Source organism: Peromyscus eremicus, chromosome 4 (assembly GCF_949786415.1).
Source record: "Peromyscus eremicus chromosome 4, PerEre_H2_v1, whole genome shotgun sequence".
NCBI classification, from domain to species: domain Eukaryota; kingdom Metazoa; phylum Chordata; class Mammalia; order Rodentia; family Cricetidae; genus Peromyscus; species Peromyscus eremicus.
The window spans coordinates 7,328,995-7,348,021 of NC_081419.1; the positions used below are offsets into that span (position 1 = coordinate 7,328,995).

The window sequence follows — 19,027 nt, forward strand, 5'->3', positions numbered from 1 at the left end:
TGCCCTCTGTTCAGTGTGGCCACACCACGTCTACTGCCCTCCTCTGTTCAGTGTGGCCACACCATGTCTACTGCCCTCTGTTCAGCGTGGCCACACCACGTCTACTGCCCTCTGTTCAGTGTGACCACACCACGTCTACTGCCCTCTGTTCAGCGTGGCCACACCACGTCTACTGCCCTCCTCTGTTCAGTGTGGCCACACCATGTCTACTGCCCTCTGTTCAGTGTGACCACATCACGTCTACTGCCCTCTGTTCAGTGTGGCCACACCACGTCTACTGCCCTCTGTTCAGTGTGGCCACACCACGTCTACTGCCCTCTGTTTAGTGTGACCACACCACGTCTACTGCCCTCTGTTCAGTGTGGCCACACCACGTCTACTGCCCTCTGTTCAGTGTGGCCACACCACGTCTACTGCCCTCCTCTGTTCAGTGTGACCACACCACGTCTACTGCCCTCCTCTGTTCAGTGTGACCACACCACGTCTACTGCCCTCTGTTCAGTGTGACCACACCACGTCTACTGCCCTCTGTTCAGTGTGACCACACCACGTCTACTGCCCTCTGTTCAGTGTGGCCACACCACGTCTACTGCCCTCTGTTCAGTGTGGCCACACCACGTCTACTGCCCTCTGTTCAGTGTGGCCACACCACGTCTACTGCCCTCTGTTCAGTGTGACCACACCACGTCTACTGCCCTCTGTTCAGTGTGACCACACCACGTCTACTGCCCTCTGTTCAGTGTGGCCACACCACGTCTACTGCCCTCTGTTCAGTGTGGCCACACCACGTCTACTGCCCTCTGTTCAGTGTGGCCACACCACGTCTACTGCCCTCTGTTCAGCGTGGCCACACCACGTCTACTGCCCTCTGTTCAGTGTGGCCACACCACGTCTACTGCCCTCCTCTGTTCAGTGTGACCACACCACGTCTACTGCCCTCTGTTCAGTGTGACCACACCACGTCTACTGCCCTCTGTTCAGTGTGGCCACATCACGTCTACTGCCCTCCTCTGTTCAGTGTGACCACACCACGTCTACTGCCCTCTGTTCAGTGTGGCCACACCACGTCTACTGCCCTCTGTTCAGTGTGACCACACCACGTCTACTGCCCTCTGTTCAGTGTGACTCTTGTACAGATTGGAAAGAAAAGAAGAGGACCCTCCCATAGCAGCAGACAGGCTGATGCCACTAATGGGGCCAGAAGCAGAAGCTCATCTGGGGACCAGGGGAAAGGCACCACTGCTAACAATTCTTTGGGCCAAGGTCACTTTGTGGTGGTACTGTATCCCCTGATATATTGTGCACCCTAATAAACTTATCTAGGGTCAGAGGACAAAACAGCCACTAGATAGGAGGCCAGAAAAATGGTGGCACACACACCTTTAATCCTAGCATTCTGGAGGCAGAGATCTATCCAGATCTCTGTGAGTTCAAGGCCACACTGGAAACAACCAGGCATGGTGACACACCCCTTTAATCCCAGGAAGTGATGGTAGAAAGCAGAAAAGTATTTAAGGCGTGAGAACCAGGAACTAGAGCTGGTTAAGCTTTTAGGCTTTTAGCAACAGTTCAGCTGAGATTCATTCCAGATGAGGACTCAGAGGCTTCCAGTTTGAGGAAACAGGATCGGCTGAGAAGCTGGCAAGGTGAGGTTAGCTGTGGCCTGTTCTGTCTCTCTGATCTTCCAGCGTTCACCCCAATACCTGGCTCCGGGTTTGTTTTTATTACTAAGATCTTTTAAGATTTGTGCTGCATCACTCCGTTATTTACCCACCTCTGTGTGTCACATGGGAGCCAGGTGTCAGTTACCACATGCCTCTGAGACAGGCCAGGAAGGAGAGCCATGGCTTTTTGCAACACATGGTCTACTGAACCTGTCCAGTGAGACACAGTCAGATCTTGCAGTCCACAAGATAGAAATTTGAAATGAAAGATATAGAATGTCTGATGTGACAATACATCAATTGTGTGTGTGCACACAGTGAGGAGGTAACGAAAAATGCAGCTAATGCAATTACAGAGACAGGCTCAGATACTAGCACATGGATGCACAGCCCAGGAGCCTAGACATTAAGGCCCACTGGCTTGGCCGAACACTCACATACCAAAGTTGCTCTAGGGAAAAGGAAACAGCAGCTGTTACACTGGACTACCAAGAAAACACTAGAGAAAAAAATGGCAACACGTAAAGTGTGTTACCTATGGTCATAGCTGGGGCATAGGCACACAACCGTGGCCAGCTCCTGGCACAATTCAAAGGCGCTCTGAAGTCACTGGGTTGCTAAAAAGCACAGACACAGACCAAAGCATAGCATCCTCAGAGTTGAATGGGAGGGAAATAGGCAGGGCTCTGTGTAGTGAGCATCCTGTCCCTCCCAGGGCACAGAGGGGAACGTTGCCACTAATGGAAGCTTGGCACCAAGAATAATGAGGCACCTAATGGAATCCCAGCTCTTGTGCTTTCCCCTTGGTGGCAAGGGGTGTGTGACATCTGCATATCCTGTCCTCATGATCTGGGTAGGTTGGCCAGTGAGTGCTGCAGGCCCACAGAACACAGAGCTCCATCCTGGGCAGTACAAGCAACTGCTACCTTTTCTGCTATGTATACCCGGGGGTTGTTAGCCACCTACTCCGCACACCTGGCTCAACTGCACCACACAAGGAGCAGAAAGGCCTTTTCAAAACAGAACACTTAACAGCTCAGGGCGTCCTTGGAAATCTTCTGTGTGGTTTCAGTTCGTGTCCTTCCTGCCCGATGGGACCCAGGAGTGTGTGCAATGACACTTAGAAGAAGAGCCCAAGTCCAGCGGGTATAAAGATGAGATGTCCTTCCCCCACCACCACCTCCCCCGCCCCCCATCTGCTTAGGGGTTCCTACAGAATTTCCAGGGAAGCTACTGCAATGATGACATATCAGCCATGTTTCTTTGAATGGTCTAAGTTTCACATCCTGATCCCAGCTCAGGCTGTCAGTCACAACTGGTGCTCAGATGTTCTCAAGACACATCAGTGGCTGTGGAGACAGGCTGATGAGTAAAGTGCTTGCTGTTCAACCTGAGCCTGGATCCCCATCACGCTCATAAAATGTGAGGTATGACAGTGTGTGTTTTTAATCCTAGTGCTGGGAGGCAGAGACGGGATCCCTGGAGTTCCCTGGCCAGCAACCTAGTCTAATAGTGAGCCCCAGGCCAGTGAGAGATCCTGTCTCAAAACATAAGATGGAGAGCAACAGGGAAGGACACCCAGCATTGACTTCTGGCCTCCATACAGACCCACGTACACCACGTGTACATGTACATACACGGAGAAAAACCAACACCAACAGCGCTGGTCCCAGGATGGGGACTGTCTGCTCCTGACACAAAGAAGGTTTTCAGAGACCTACTCCCATTTCTACCTCTCACCTTTCACCAGAAAGGATGCAATGTCCAAGGCAAGCCTCTAGCAACACAAGTATCCAAGGAAAACTCAGCAGGTCACCAATGTCATAATACTTTACTACCACACTAAACTTGTTCAAAGGCTGCTGCTGAGCAACCCATTCCCCAGGGATATGAGGGCTCCAGAGCTGTCAGTCACTCCCAAAGGGGGTGGTGGCACACGCTAGGTGCCCACAAGGTGAAGCCAGGTCCCATTCCCCACTTGTTCCCAGGCACCCATTCACCCAGTAGAGAGCCTGAACAGGGAGCACCAGTCAGACCTCAGGGTCACTCGGCCACAACTTCCTATGCTCTTCTCCATCCCCAAGAGCCAGGGCCACTCAACAGGGAGCCAGGCTTTGACTAGAAATGGCCAGTCACCGCATACTCCATGACATCTCTGCAAGGATGAATGCTACAGCCCGGAAGGGGTACTGTACATCCCCCACACTCCCAAGAAAAAAAGTGGTAGCATGTGGTTAAGGGAAGCTAGTTGGCTAGCCAAAGGGGAAAAACGGTTTTTGTTTATGATGAATGTTATAGAATATTATTCTAAGCTGTGTTACTTTTGTTTATGCTGCATTTATTGAACCCTGTGAAGCTGTGTTACTGTGTCTGTCTAAAACCCCTGATGGTCTAATAAAGAACTGACCAATAGCGAGGCAGGAGAAAGGGTGGGCGGGGCTGGCAGGCAGAGAGAATATATAGAGGGCGAAATCTGGGAAGAGGGATTGGAGAGTTAGGAGCCAGAAAAGAGGAGGACTCCAGGGGCCAGCCACCCAGGTACACAGTGAGCCACGGGGTAAGAGTAAGATTTACAGAAGTAAGAGAACGGGAAAAGCCCAGAGGCAAAAGGTAGATGGGGGCTGGAGAGATGGCTCAGAGGTTAAGAGCACTGACTGCTCTTTCAGAGGTCCTGAGTTCAACTCCCAGCAACCACATGGTGGCTCACAACCATCTGTAATGAGATCTGGTGCCCTCTTCTGGTCATACATGCTGTATACAAAATAAATAAATAGCCGGGCCTTGGTGGCGCACGCCTTTAATCCCAGCACTCGGGAGGCAGAGCCAGGCGGATCTCTGTGAGTTCGAGGCCAGCCTGGGCTACCAAGTGAGTTCCAGGAAAGGCACAAAGCTACACAGAGAAACCCTGTCTCGAAAAACCAAAAAAAAAAAAAAAAAAAAAAAAAACAAAATAAATAAATAAATCTTTAAAAAAAAAAAAAAGGTAGATGGGATAAGTTAAGGAAAGCTGGCGAGAAACTAAGCCAAGCTAAAGCCAAACATTCATAAGTAAGAATAAGCCTCCATGAGTGATTTATTTGGGAGCTGGGTGATAGGCCCTCCAAAAAAAAGCCAAACCCTCCAACAATAGATGAATATGCATATTCCTAACAGTATCACACAGAATCCTCACATCCTAGCCTTCACGTAAGGCTTTCCCAAGACCACAGTAAGCAAACAAAAGCTGTCGGTTCATATTGTATTGTACAATAGAAGGTACCTGAAAGTCTGCCATTAGATCCCTCACCAGTGAACAGCAGCAAGCACTCACAGAACACTAAGCAGCAGCTCCAAAGGTACTCCTGAGTTAAGAGCTCACAGAGCCAAGGGAGGCCACAACCACAACCATGGTAGTCACAGCCAGAGCCATGGGAGCCATGACCAGAACCCTAACCAGAGACATGAGATCCATGGCCAGAGGCACAAAAGCTACAACCAGAATGCTACTAAAGCCACAGCCAAGCTATAGGAGCCACAGGAGGTCACAACCACAGCCACTGAAGCCACGACCAGAGCCGTAGGAGTGATAAACAGCCACAGGAGTCAAGACAAGAGCCATGGGAAACTATAACCCAGAGTCATGGTAGGCCACAGCCAGAGCCACAGGGACCCATGACCACAGTCATAGGAGCCACAAGAGACCATGACTAGAGCCACAGGAGCCATGACCAGAGCCACGGGAAACTATGACTGGAGCCATGAGAATTATGACCAAAGAGACATGATAGGTCATGACCAGAGCCTCTACAGAAGGCTGTGACAGAGCCATGAGAGCCACGACCAGGCCATGACCAATATTTGGGAAACCTCAGATTCTCAGAATGGAAATACAGACCATATAAAGAGAAGCTGCTGGCTGGCAGCCAGAGCCACACAGACAGCAAAGATCCACCTGTAGCTGGTGGATATAGAATCTCTAAACCATGGGAACCAGGAAGAAGAAGGAAGAGGAGGAGGGAAGGGAGGAGGAGGAAGGAGGGGAGGAGGAGGAGGGCATGTCAGGGACCAGTCTTGGCTCTACAGAGTAGAATAGTTCTCAGAGTCAGGCTTAAAGTCATCCCAGAACCAACTCCCCTCCCTAACAAAACCCCAAGAGAGGGAAACATCATGGCAAATGAGAGGCCAGCTCTGCTCCACTGAGGGGTCATCCAGAAACCAAACACAGGCTGAAGAAAAAGGATCCTGCCTATTGCTGCAGGAGATGGTACATAAATGTATAGAAGGTGGAAGTAAACAAAAGGAGGAAAACAGAACCACACATGCATGCGGTCTGCAGCCAAAAGCAGAACGGGCAATATGGCTGGCTTGGTGAAATGTGTCAGCAGCAGGTCCAAACCTTGGCCAAATGTGCCTGCTGGTGTGCTGGGTGTGCTTTGTAAACTATGCCGAGCCCTATTCCTTTCTTACTGTGCAGATGCACTGTGGACCCCTCCCAAGGCAGCCAATTCTAAACCCAAAGCATTCTTTACCCATCACTCGCTCTCCTACTGTGGCCATGTATGGTATTCTCAACCTGGGCAGAAACCCAGAGTAGTGACTTCCTCCAGCTCCTTGTGACAGCACCACCAACCCCATCAGTTCCATGTCACTTACGGCAAACTCCTCAGGAGTCACTTTCAGAACATCAAAGACAACAGCGTCGTAGCTCTTGCTGGCATAGTCGCAGCTCTGGCCCTCCAGAGAGTCTGAGCTGCTGCTGCCCTGTGGAGAAGGCAAAGAGAAATACCACTTGACTGGTCTGGCCTGAGGTTGCTGCCACCCCAAAGCTCCCCAGAATGGAGACTGAGTGACAGGCTCACGTGATGAAGTGTCTGCTGCTTGTCACTCGGCTCCATGCTGGGCTCTGCAGCACTTCCCACACCATCGCAATCCTCAAGGGTTCTCTGCATGCACATGCTAGTATTTCCATTTTACAGGTATGCAAGCAGAATCAATGTCACTTCTCCACGGTTTCTTACCCATGAAGCTGAAAGCCAGAATGTGAAGTTTTCTATCTGAACCCCCAAATGACCATGGAACACTACCCCTAACAGCTTCTGGCCTGCAGCGTAATGATCCGACTCTTGAGTTGGGGTGTAGCTCAGTGTACAACACTCACCTAGCACGCTCAAGGCCCAGTTCTGTCCCCAGCACCCAAAAGAGAGACAGGAACCCTAGCCTAATTCTCCCTCAGAACAGGCCTCCAGACTCAGGGACTTGAGGAGATCATCCATTTTGTTGACTTTCTTCCTTGTTCATTTTTAAAGATTAATTTCATTTATGCATGTGTGCACAGGTACCCAGAGAAGCCACAAGAGGGCACTGGATCTCCTGGAGCAGGAGTTGTACTGGGAATGGGGTCCCGGCAAGAGCAGCCGGCCAGCACTCTTAACTTGGGAGCCATCTCTCTGTTCCCTCTGCCCCTTCCTAGCTGGGCAGTGCAGGACACTGTAACACAAACGATAAAGCTGACTCTGGAGGTCACACACACACACACACACACACACACACACACACACACGCACGCACGGCCAGCATGTGAGCTGAGAGCTAACTGCTACGCTTCGGACACTGTCAGGGAGCGTTCCTCTAGTAAGGGTCACTGAGTCCTACATGCGAGGAGAGGGGCCTCCCACAGGGAAACGGGGAAAATCCCAAAATTGAACGGCATTCATGAAGGCCACCCCTGTGAAGGTGCCACAGTGAAGGGAACACCTTCTCTTTAATGTGACTGCATTCCATCAAGCTCCACCTGGGTACCCCATCAGGCCGACCACCCAAACCTGGGCCTGCCCATAAATGGTTTTATTCATCTCAACTCATGGAGGAGGACTTTGTCGTTTCTGCTCATTCCACCATCTTAGAGTAGGGTGAGGGAATCTGCTTTTGTTAATTTCTCTTTATTTTACTTTCCATCCAGGGAAATGTTACAGTCTTACTGGAAACTAGGGTGTTTTTAGGTCACTGAAGAAAGCTCATAGTTATGACAGTGTGAGGTCAGAGTAGAACAGAAATGCAAGTGGCCCACCTCAACGCCTGGGCCTAGGGTGTCTACAGGTGAGGCTCTCACACCGACACTACACCTGCTCTCAGAAGGTAAGAGACCATAATGCCAGTCTCACATCAGCTGCCACCCGGCCTCAGGCACTGACTTCATTTTGCTGTGTCTCATCAGGTACAAAGTCAGATTATTAAATGCCATATCCCAGAGTAGCAGCACCAGTTACTAAACAAACCCACCACCACCACCTCTTCCTTCCCCAGGACATGCTGGCTCAGGGGCATGGGGTCTTTTTTTTTTTTTTTTTTTTTTTTTTTTCTTTCTGGAGCTGAGGACTGAACCCAGGGCCTTGCGTTTGCTGGGCAAGAGCTCTACCACTGAGCTAAATCCCCAACCCCGACAAGTGTCATTTTAAGTTCTTTAGGTGGAAGACGTTGTCCCCCAAGGACAGTCTGATCTGAATAAAGCTGAAAAGAAATAGGACTGGCCCCAGTGTGCCTGGAATTGGCCAAGATCTAGATCTGCACTCTCCACCCACTTTAGACATAGCCTAGCCTTGCCGGGCGGTGGTGGCACACACCTTTAATCCCAGCACTCGGGAGACAGAGCCAGGTGGATCTCTGTGAGTTTGAGGCCAGCTTGGGCTACCAAGTGAATTCCAGGACAGGCACCAAAACTACACGGAGAAACCCTGTCTTGAAAAACCAAAAAAAAAAAAGGACATAGCCTAGCTAGGTTGACAGGGTAATATGTTAAGGACACCAACTCCAAAGTCTGGGAGAATGGGTTTGAACCACCCACCTGCCCAGATGTGAGAGCCAGTTTCTTCTCCTCCCTGTGCTTTGGGTTCCTCATCGAGAAGCTGACAAAGGGATGCATACCCAAATACAGTGAGCTGGATGTGTATGGAAGAGAAGGTGTCATTCAGTCACCTGGGGCCGCTTACCACCTCAGTTCCCATATGTGCATTCACTCCACAAACACTATGGTACTTAGAGTCACATGCGTGGAGGCCCTGAACAATACCAAAATCTGCAAGTACCCAAAGCCGTGCATAAAATGCCTAGCACAGAACCTGTATGTGTTGTGCACAGATTCTGAGTCCTTTCTGGAGGATGTGGTGGTATTGTGTTCCCCGAAATTTTGTGCACCCTAATAAACTTATCTGGGGTCAGAGACAGAACAGCCACAATATTAAACATAAAGGATAGGCAGTGGTAGCACACGCCTTTAATCCTAGCATTCCAGAGGCAGAAATCCATCTGTTCAAGGATACAGCCAAGCATGGTGACTCACGCCTTTAATCCCAGAAAGCGAGCCTTTAATCCCAGGGAGTGATGGTAGAAAGCAGAAAGATATATAAGGCGTGAGGACCAGGAACTAGAAGCTTTTGACTGGTTAAGCATTCAGGCTTTCGAACAGCAGCAGTTCAGCTGAGATCCATTGGGATGAGGACACAGAAGCTTCCAGTCTGAGGAAACAGGATCAGCTGAGGAACTGGCGAGGTGAGGTAGCTGTGGCTTGTTCTGCTTCTCTGATCTTCCAGCATTCACCCCAACAACTGGCCTCAGGTTTGATTTTATTAAGACTCTCTAAGATTCCTGCTACAGGAGGACTAGTACCTATTACAAAATAAATGCTGTGCGGAGTCACTGCTGCTGCTCAGAGACAAATGACCAGGCAGTTTGCACACACTTGGTCCAGGAGTGAGGTTTTTTTTGTTGAACGTTTTTGATGCATGGTTGGTGGGTCCCATGCACAGAGGGCCAATCATGCACAGGGTAGCATATGAGTATCCACATCTGTGTATACATGCATACATACCCATATGGGCCCCAGAAGAAGGACGTTTCAATCTCGAAGGAGTGTAAGTAACAGACACAAACAGAAGTCTAGCTCCTCTAGTTACCAGAGTCTGTCTGTTCCTTGGATGTCAGGCCTTAGGGCATTGTTGCAACACCCCGAACCCTCAAGTCAGGGTGTTTATTGAACCAAAAGTTGCCCCAAACATTTGCTGGCAACAGAGTCAGTGGTGATGAGGATGACTCAATATTTTATGAAACTACTCTGGCCTCCTAGGAAAATGTAAAAGGCATTCACCAGACTGGTTAAGAGTGCAGACTGCTCTTCCAGAGGGCCTGAGTTCGGTTCCAAGCACCCACACCAGGAGTCTCACCACTGCCTGTAATTCCAGCTCCAGGGGGATTGACAGCCTCTTCTGGCCTCCATGAGTACAACACTCATGTGAACATACACGTATAATTTAAAAACAAAATTTTAAAAAAATGTTTAAAGGCATCCATAAGTGTGCTTTCAAGACTAGAGATCAAACCAAGGAATTTTTTTTTTTGAAAGACTGATACGAAACTGGTTCCTGTGACCTCTGGTTAGTTAATCTGAGATCATAAGAAACCCCTTGTGGGATGCCCAGACCAACCCTGCTTCACCAGCATGTCTGAGGAGTCAGCACCACACCCAGACACAGAGGCACCAGCCTCAGATGACAGCCCTCCTCCTGTGTGTCTGTACCATTATTGAGCTTGGAAAGCAAACCCCAGACCCCACGCAGAGTCCCTGCCCAGGCCACTCAGACCAGCAGTCCTTACAGTCACTTCCTACGAAGCAAGGTAAATATGCTCAAGGGCCAGTTGGCCTGGCTTCTGTCTGACCTCATTTTGGAACGCACAGCTTATTTATAATCAACAGCGGTTTTTCCTGGGAAAGCTCTGATCCTTTCTTGCCACCAAAATGGAATGTGGCACTTGCCATGGCTGGACTGGAGAGGTATTTGTTTTTCTTTGAAGAGAACAACTTCAGAAAACACCACCATCCACAGGGCTAACTGGCTCCCAAACCTCCCGCCTGGAGTGGTGGCCCTAAGAAGGCCTGTATTCATGGCCAGGGCCCCACGCCAGGGACCCTCTCTCCCGCCACCCTCCCACAGCCTTCATACCTGTGGAGTGGCGGAGGTGACCAACACGCTAGCCATCAGACCATCCCTCTTGTACATAGTCTCCAGGCCTTGGGGAGCTTCGGGGCCACCTCTGCTGGTGACATAACCTGCCTGCAAGGCAAAGGTACCCATAAAAACCCGCTCTGAACCCACAGAACCATGCCAACCTCCAACAGATCACCCAGGAAACCTGAAAAGAAAGGTATGAGCTGGTAGCTCGTAGCCTGCAAGCTCAGGCTGGCTCACAGAGCCTGTGTGCCTGTTTCCGTCCATGGAAAATGGTGTGTCTGTGCCATTACTGAGCTTATCCATCTAGAAAATGCTAATTACCAGTGTCCAACAGCTGTATGAATTCTGCCTCCTCGGCTCTTCTGGCAGCCCTGAACCCACTTGCAGATCACTGGATCCCATCTGCACATCCATCCCAGGATGTACCTGGCCCTCACAGGCCCCAGAAGATGTATTCCAAAGGAAGATGTAGGCTGACGAAGAAACTGGACACCACACTGTGCCATCACAACTGATCCCACAAAGGGTTTACGAATCATGTGCTGGACTCCTCTAATTCATCTTCCCCCTTCCACTATCTCAAGAAAGGCTTCTTAATCTTGCCCATTTTCTGTGGAGGGAAACTGAGGCACACAGAGGTCACGCTCTGGTGCATTTGCTTATTCTATCCAGCAGCAGCAACATCCAAGACCCCCTCGAAGGTCAGGTCTAATTACTCTGCCTGGACTGCTCATGGGCCCAGGCTCCAGAGAGCATCTCTCTCCTCCCAGAACACCGAAAGCCAGCAGCAGCGTCTCAGCAGGAGAGTGGCGAGACGTAGGCACAAAAAGGAAGCTGACGGCAGTTACCAGAGGATGGGTGCCTTGAGCTGAGGTGGCAAAGGGGAGACAGGCTGGGAAACAGCAAGAACAGAGCCCACAGGAACTCCTGCAGGCCAAGTGAGCTGTTCACAGCAAGGCAAAGAAAGATGACGTAGCTGTCATCAGGGAGGGGACAGAGAGGTAGAAGAGGTCTGGGGGGAGGAACACACGTGACTCAGGACCTGATCAATCTGTGGCAGATGAGAAAAAATCCATCCTGGAGGGGCCGGAAAGATGCTCGGAGGTTAAGAGTAGGTACTGCTCCGTCAGAGGACTAGCACTCACTCAGGTGCTCACAACTGCCTATAATCCTAGCTCCAAGGAGCCGATACCATGGGCCTCCATGGGCACACACATAGCTCATAAGGGAAAAGCCCCTAGGGAAACATAAACCAGAACCACAAAGACACCACTTCATACCCAACAGAATGACCAGAATTAGAACAAAAACCAAACCAAACCAAACCAGATTATACCAAGGGACTGGGAGCTGGGGTGAAACCTTGGTGCGTTGCTGGCGAGAAGGTAAATGGTACAACTGCTTCAAAACAGAACTTGGCAGCTTCTCGCCGGGTTAAGACAACACAGTGATGTGATTCCAGCATCTGCTGCAAAGGCTGAGCATATCCACACAGACACACAGAGGACGCCTGTCACAGCAGCTCTCCCAGCGCACGAGCTGGAACTAAGTCAGAGTCTGTCACCCAGGGAATGCCAAGGCAGTGTGACCTAGCCACACAGCACGCTACTACTCAGCTATGAAAAGAATGATTAAACCTCAAAAACACTGTGCTAAAGGAAGAGGTCAGATGCAAAAGAATGTACAGTGTGATTCCATTTTAGGAAATTCCCAGAAATGGCACATGTATAGGAATAAAGTGCCCCCGGCAGGAGGAGACTACACTAGACACAGAGGACTTTTGAGGCGATGAGTGTTCAAATCTGGATGACAAGCACACACATGAGGCACCTTGAGCTCCATGACAGGATCTCACCCAGCCTGCCTGCCCTTTGAAGAGACGGATAAACAGCATGACAGCTGAGATGGGAAATGTTAACTACTACAGAAGAGATGGGACCCAGAACCGAGGAAAAACCCTCCTAGGTAGAGGGTGGACAGGGCCCTTCAACACAACCCCTGTGAAGGGCACAGGAGCTCCAGAATAGGGTCCCAAAAGAGATGAAAAATAAACCCAGCTCATGAGCTCAGCCATAACAATTTGGAGTCAGGCCTCTTAGGCTGCCTCAAACCAGCCCAAGCAGTCCACTCCAAGTCAGAGGCTGAGGCAGGCTCTGCTCCCATCTGCATGCGCCTGGCGCTCTGTGGGTCTCCCTGGGGAGCCAGGCCTGGACCCCAACCCTCTGAGTACAGCCCAAACCAGAGGCTCTCTGAAGTTGTCCCGGTGGCTCCCTGCTTCTTTCACAGGGTACTGCCATGTCCAGGGAGATGTCTCAGTGGGTAAAGGCATGTGCTGACAAGTCTGAGGTCCTGAGTTCAATCCCACACTGTAGAAAGGGAGAAGTGATTCCCTCCAAGTTGTCCTCTAACTGCCACATGCACGACATGGCACACACACATACCTACAAATGGTGGAGGGAGGGATGTGCTGCCAGCCCCACCCTCTTCTCCAGCCCCATCTGCAGCACACACCAGTGGCAGCATCCATCCCAGGGGAGACACTGGCTAAATGTTACATATGACACTCATGTCCTTACCACAAGAGCCCCAGGAGGTACAGACCACTTACAGTGGAAGGTAGGAACTACTCGGGTTCCTGGGAAACTGAGGCCCCATGAATTCAAATCCTACACAGGCCTAGGCTCATACACATCCCTGATGCTGTCTCCCACCAGCGCCTAGGAGTCATGTGAAACACCTGCCTGGCCAGATCAGCCCACAGTCAGTGCTCTTACTTATTGTAGCATTAACTTTCTCTCCCCACAAGCTTCTATTTGCATGCTCCTGTTCTCTTTCCCAAAGCAGGTACCTGGAAACATTCACAAAGAGCGGCTCTGTGATCTGTGAGACCACAGGCTCCCACTGCTGGGAAGGAGGGTCAGGAATAGGCCCAGCGGTCAAAGCGCAGGGCTATCCCATCTAGTAGGCGGGCCTGTCCTCCCCTTGCACTGGCCCCAGTCTACCTGCCGGTCACTGTGTAACCCATCATATTTTCCTGGAAGGCAGAGCTGGAAAGAAAGGTTCCTTATCTGTTTCCTCTATGTCTCGCCATGACAGAAACAGCCTCACTGATGGACAAGAGGTGTGCCTATGTGTGGAAAACGGTAGGACGAAGCAAGACAGAGAGCATCCTAGCAGGCTGTAAGCAAGCCCCACTCATCCAGGGTGGGTCCTGAGGCTGCCGAGTACAGCTCCTGTGTCAAAAGGCCATGGCTGGGACCTGGCAGCAAACAGTAGACAGATAGGCTAAGGTACAACAGAAGGACCTTATAGGCTATAGGAAGAGTTCGGGAAGTAGTACAGGGGTGTGTGTGTGTGTGTGTGTGTGTGTGTGTGTGTGTGTGTGTGTGTATAGGTGGTTTCCCTGGAGGCACTGGGAGTCCTTTTAATTCAAGGATTTTGGACACACCGTGTAATTTAAGGATTTTGGTAGCATATTCCATTTCTATTTTATCGTGTGTGTGTGTGTGTGTGTGTGTGTGTGTGTGTGTGTGTGTGTGTGTACTCCCTCAGAAGCTGGAAAAGAGGTCTGAATCTCCCAGAGCTAGAGTTAATCAGGTAGCCATAACCCAACAACCATGACTGGGTCCTTCTGCAGAGCAGCAAGTACTGCTAATCCTAGCCTTGTCCCCAGCCTTGGCATGCATGGATTCTGAAGGAGGAGGGAAGGTCTACTTCTCCTGCAGCATGAAGACTGAGGTAAGCAGGGCACTAAAAGAATAAAGATGGGCCCACTGAGAAGAGCCACAGTGCTGATAGGAAGCATGAGTTGGAGTCTTCCAAGTCAGGAGATGGAAGATGGGGGCCTCGAGCACCTGAGAGTGTGACAGGAAACCTGGGGTGCCAGGTCTCTGTAGCACAAGCAGCAGAGGGCCCTTCACAGCTCTGTGTCCTCTGATGCTCACAGGCACTAGGGACACCCAGTGAGCAAGACAGGGAGGAGCCTGTGTGGCCATAGGCAGAGTGTCTGCCTCTCATTTTCCCTCATCTGGTCAGAGGTGAGGTGTTCATCAACTTGTTTTGTGCAGAGGATTCCAACCAGCCCTAGACCTCAAGAAGCTCAGCTACAGCCTGGCCCTCAGTGCCTCTGTCACAACCTGTTACACACAGGCTTTGTCCCAGACTCTGGAGACAGGATTCATGTACCTTCTGTAAAACCCATTTATAGTGATTTGAGTGAAGATGGCCCCCATAGGCTCATAGGGAGTGGTACTTTTAGGAGGTGTGGCCTTGTTGGAGGAAAATGTGACATTGGGGGCAGACTCTGAGGTTTCAGATGCTCCTCAGGCCAGGCCCAGTGTCACTCTGTTCCTGCTGCCTTCAGATCAGGACGTAGACATCTCAGCTACCTCTCCAGCACCATGTCTGCCTGTGTGCCACCATGCTTCCTGCCACGATGACAATGGACTAAACCTCTGAACTGTTAATGGTTTCCTTGGTAAGAGTTGCCGTGGTCATGGTGTCTCTTCACAGCAATAGAAACCCTAAGACACCATTTTACAAATATAAAAACAGTGACTCGGGGAGAGGGATTCAACTGTTATGTGTAGATACATTTAATTCATGTCTGCACTCTGTATCCCACTGGGAAGGTGGCACCAGCTTTTTAGATTTGAGCAAATCAGCCTGTACACAAACCCCATCTTCCCACCCTCCCTCTACATCTCAATTCCCCCCCACCTCTTCCTCCTCCTGCACACATAAACACGGTCTTGCTGCTAACCCTCCCTGGAAACCCAAACAGTGTAAGAGCAAAAGCAGTTCTCATGACGTAACTCCTTAAGAGCGCAGTGGCAGCTGTTATCAGAACCACAGACCAACCCCACATCTTTCTCCGCTCATGACAAGAGTCTGGCCTTGTGTGGGGGCTCCTGGAGAGGGAAAGGAAGAGCCCAGATGTAGCCCTGGGCCCCTTCCAGGCATTAAGAGTGCTCCTCAACACCTGCGGCTCAGGAAACACCGAATGGCCTGAGACGAAAAGACCGACATGCAGACCCCATGAGGAAAGCGGAGTAATTGCTTTTCCTAAGTCAGTGGAGGCTGGTTCAAAGAAAACGCACACACCCAGACATGCCCAACCACAAGAGATGATTTCTTCCAAATGCTGCAAATAAGTACAAAAACGGAATCCAAAGAGGGTGGGAGGAAGAGCTGCATGCAGGGGTGACTGGGATGTGCTCTCTCGCCGCTGCCCTGCAAACAGACTCTTTGCTGGCTCACACACAGAAGCTGTGTGGAGGACCGGCGGGGAGGAGCCTGAGCCCGCTCTGTTTATACCCGCTCCACCAGTACTGTCCATCTTAAGAGAAACAAGCAGCTAGACGGTGGTGGCACACCCCTTTAATCCTAGCACTGAGAGGCAGAGGCAGGTGAATCTCTGAGTCTACAGAGATCTACAGCAGCCTGGTCTACAGAGTGAGTTCCAGGACAGCCAGGGCTACACACAGAAACCCTGTCTCAAAGAAAAAAAAAAAAAAAAAAGTCACAAGCATGGGCCCTCTTGAACCAGGGCCACTGTGAGTCAGACCTGCTGTAGGAGGCCTCAGGATGCTCGGAGGTTTTAAAAAGAGCTTTGGGAAATAGGAGTGAGAGTGTGATGGGTGAAGTCAGGCTGAGGTACCCAGACACCCACAAAGTCCTGGGAACATCCTTGTGAGATGCCTCTCCTTCCAGAAGCCTGGGAAGAAGGTTCCCTTCTGCATTAAGGACATGGTGTCTGGAATCCAATGTTCTGGTCTCTCTCCAACTCTATAGGGCCCTCACTCAATCATGTACTTGATCTTAGTGATCCAAAGAACATCTGCCTTGGGACTAGGCCAGCAATGTCACCTGAAGGAGAAGGATCACGGTCCCTGCCCACCAAGTGCAGTGATGCCTCTAAGCATCTATGTAGCCAGGTAAGGTCTTCCCAACACCCAAGCCAGCCAAAGCCCCCTGAGCAGTGCTTCACTGCATTCCTGCCTCCACACAGTGACCCTTGCCAATGCAGACCCTGAACCTACAAGGCGTACAGTAAAGGGGTGCATTTTTCTACACATGAAGCCTAAGTGGGAGTCTCTTTAACCAGAGCCCTGAACTGGGGTGCCTGGTGCTGGCCTGGTTCATAATGAGGCTCTTGTCCTCATCGGCCACCTCTCCTCCTGTGACCAACTTCCTCTTCTAGAAACCACAAGGCCAGGGTAGGATGGTGGACCTGGAAGCCCACGTTCCAAGGTCTCCTTGACAAACATAAGCACTGTCCTAGGCCCTCAGCTTCTCACCAAGTACCCGGAGAAGGAGGGAAACTGTCCACACAAGACAAGGCAGGCAGGTCAACTGGCCCAGGCGGGAGGGAGACCACCCGAGTAGAGGCTCCACAGGTGTCTGACAGACACCTGTAACAGAGGCCCAGGCGGGAGGGAGACTACCCGAGTAGAGGCTCCACAGGTGTCTGACAGACACCTGTGACAGAGGCCCAGGCGGGAGGGAGACCACCCGAGTAGAGGCTCCACAGGTGTCTGACAGACACCTGTGACAGAGGCCCAGGCAGGAGACTACCCGAGTAGAGGCTCCACAGGTGTCTGACAGACACCTGTAACAGGCCCAGGCAGGAGGGAGACCACCCGAGTAGAGGCTCCACAGGTGTCTGACAGACACCTGTAACAGAGGCCCAGGCGGGAGGGAGACCACCCGAGTAGAGGCTCCACAGGTGTCTGACAGACACCTGTAACAGGCCCAGGCAGGAGGGAGACCACCCGAGTAGAGGCTCCACAGGTGTCTGACAGACACCTGTGACAGAGGCCCAGGCGGGAGGGAGACCACCCGAGTAGAGGCTCCACAGGTGTCTGACAGACACCTGTAACAGGCCCAGGCAGGAGGGAGACCACCCGAGTAGAGGCTCCACAGGTGTCTGACAGACACCTGTGACAGAGGCCCAGGCGGGAGGGAGACCACCCGAGTAGAGGCTCCACAGGTGTCTGACAGACACCTGTAACAGAGGCCCAGGCGGGAGGGAGACCACCCGAGTAGAGGCTCCACAGGTGTCTGACAGACACCTGTAACAGAGGCCCAGGCAGGAGACTACCCGAGTAGAGGCTCCACAGGTGTCTGACAGACACCTGTAACAGAGGCCCAGGCGGGAGGGAGACTACCCGAGTAGAGGCTCCACAGGTGTCTGACAGACACCTGTAACAGGCCCAGCCCACACTCCCCGGGGCACTGCAGGGGTGAGAGGTGTGTGGGTGTCCACAAGTGGTGAGGACAGGTGACATTTTCACAACACACTCCATAAACTGGCTTTGCTTTCCAGTGCATGAAGTGCATCCCTGCATTTTTTTCTCCTCTCCAAACATTGCTGAAAGAAACAAAGAGACTTCAAATGTGAATGAAAATCAGTTTCAGCTCCACAATACAGGGAAGGAAGACATGAATGGACCAATGCCTCTTGTGAAGCAAACGAGACTATATCGAGGGGAACTGTGAGTGCTGGGCATCTGGTCTCAAGGTCATTCATTTCCTTTCCACCACCGACAACCAGCTTGGAAACACAACAGCCTAAAACAGAGAAGACCTACATGGGAATGTTTAAAGAAATGTACAGAAATCATTTGAAGAAAATTATAAACTCATATTAAAAGGTTTTTTTTTAAGGACCTAAGATGGCTCAGGGGCAAAGGCTCCTGCCACCAAGCCTGACGACCTGAATTTGGTCTCTGGGACACAGGGTGTAAGGAGACCTCTGTAAACTGTCCTTTGATCTGACACATATACACACACTCACACATACACAAAATAAATACAACTTTTTCAAACAAGCTCTAGGGCTGGAGATGACTCAGTGGCACTCACCGCTCTTGCAGAAGACCCAGGTTCCACTCTCAGCACCCAATGGTGGCCTACAACCATCTGTAACTCCAGTGCCACCGGATCTGACGCCCTCTTCTGGCCTCTGAGAGCAGTGCATGCACACAGTATACACATTCATGAAGGCAAAACACCCATACACATAAAATAAAAATAAATAAATCTTTTTTAAAAAAAGATTTAAAGACTTTTCACTCCCCTGGAGACAATACCAGAAAGCCATCAATTCTCCCCAATTAATCTATTAATAAGACAAATGTAACTTTGCTCTAAATCCAAAGAGGATTCCTTTTAGAACTCAATAAACTGATCCAAAACTTTTATCTGGAATAATAATTAAAAGTAGCTTAGAAGTTCCGGGGGGCGGGGGGGGGGGAGTTTAATAAGAAGGGTATTGACCTGTCAGGAAGCCACAGCTCAGAAAAGGCCCCACCGGGATCAGCAGGAAGTCGGTGAACCAGCTGGAGGGTAGGGAAGGATTACCAAACAACCAAGGGCAGT

General features: G+C 50.8%; 1 protein-coding gene across 6 annotated transcripts in view; it reads right to left on the reverse strand.

Annotated features, from left to right (window-relative positions):
* Positions 1-19,027, reverse strand: part of Ralgps1 (Ral GEF with PH domain and SH3 binding motif 1) — a 245,358-nt gene that overhangs the window by 198,252 nt on the left and 28,079 nt on the right. For all 6 annotated transcript variants that reach the window (XM_059260107.1, XM_059260105.1, XM_059260103.1 and 3 more), the window contains exons 2-3: positions 10,637-10,747; positions 6,297-6,404 (exon numbers count right to left, since the gene is read on the reverse strand). In XM_059260107.1, coding sequence (XP_059116090.1) covers positions 6,297-6,404; positions 10,637-10,693 — 165 coding nt within the window. In that variant the 5' untranslated portion in view covers positions 10,694-10,747. The remainder of the gene's footprint in view (positions 1-6,296; positions 6,405-10,636; positions 10,748-19,027) is intronic.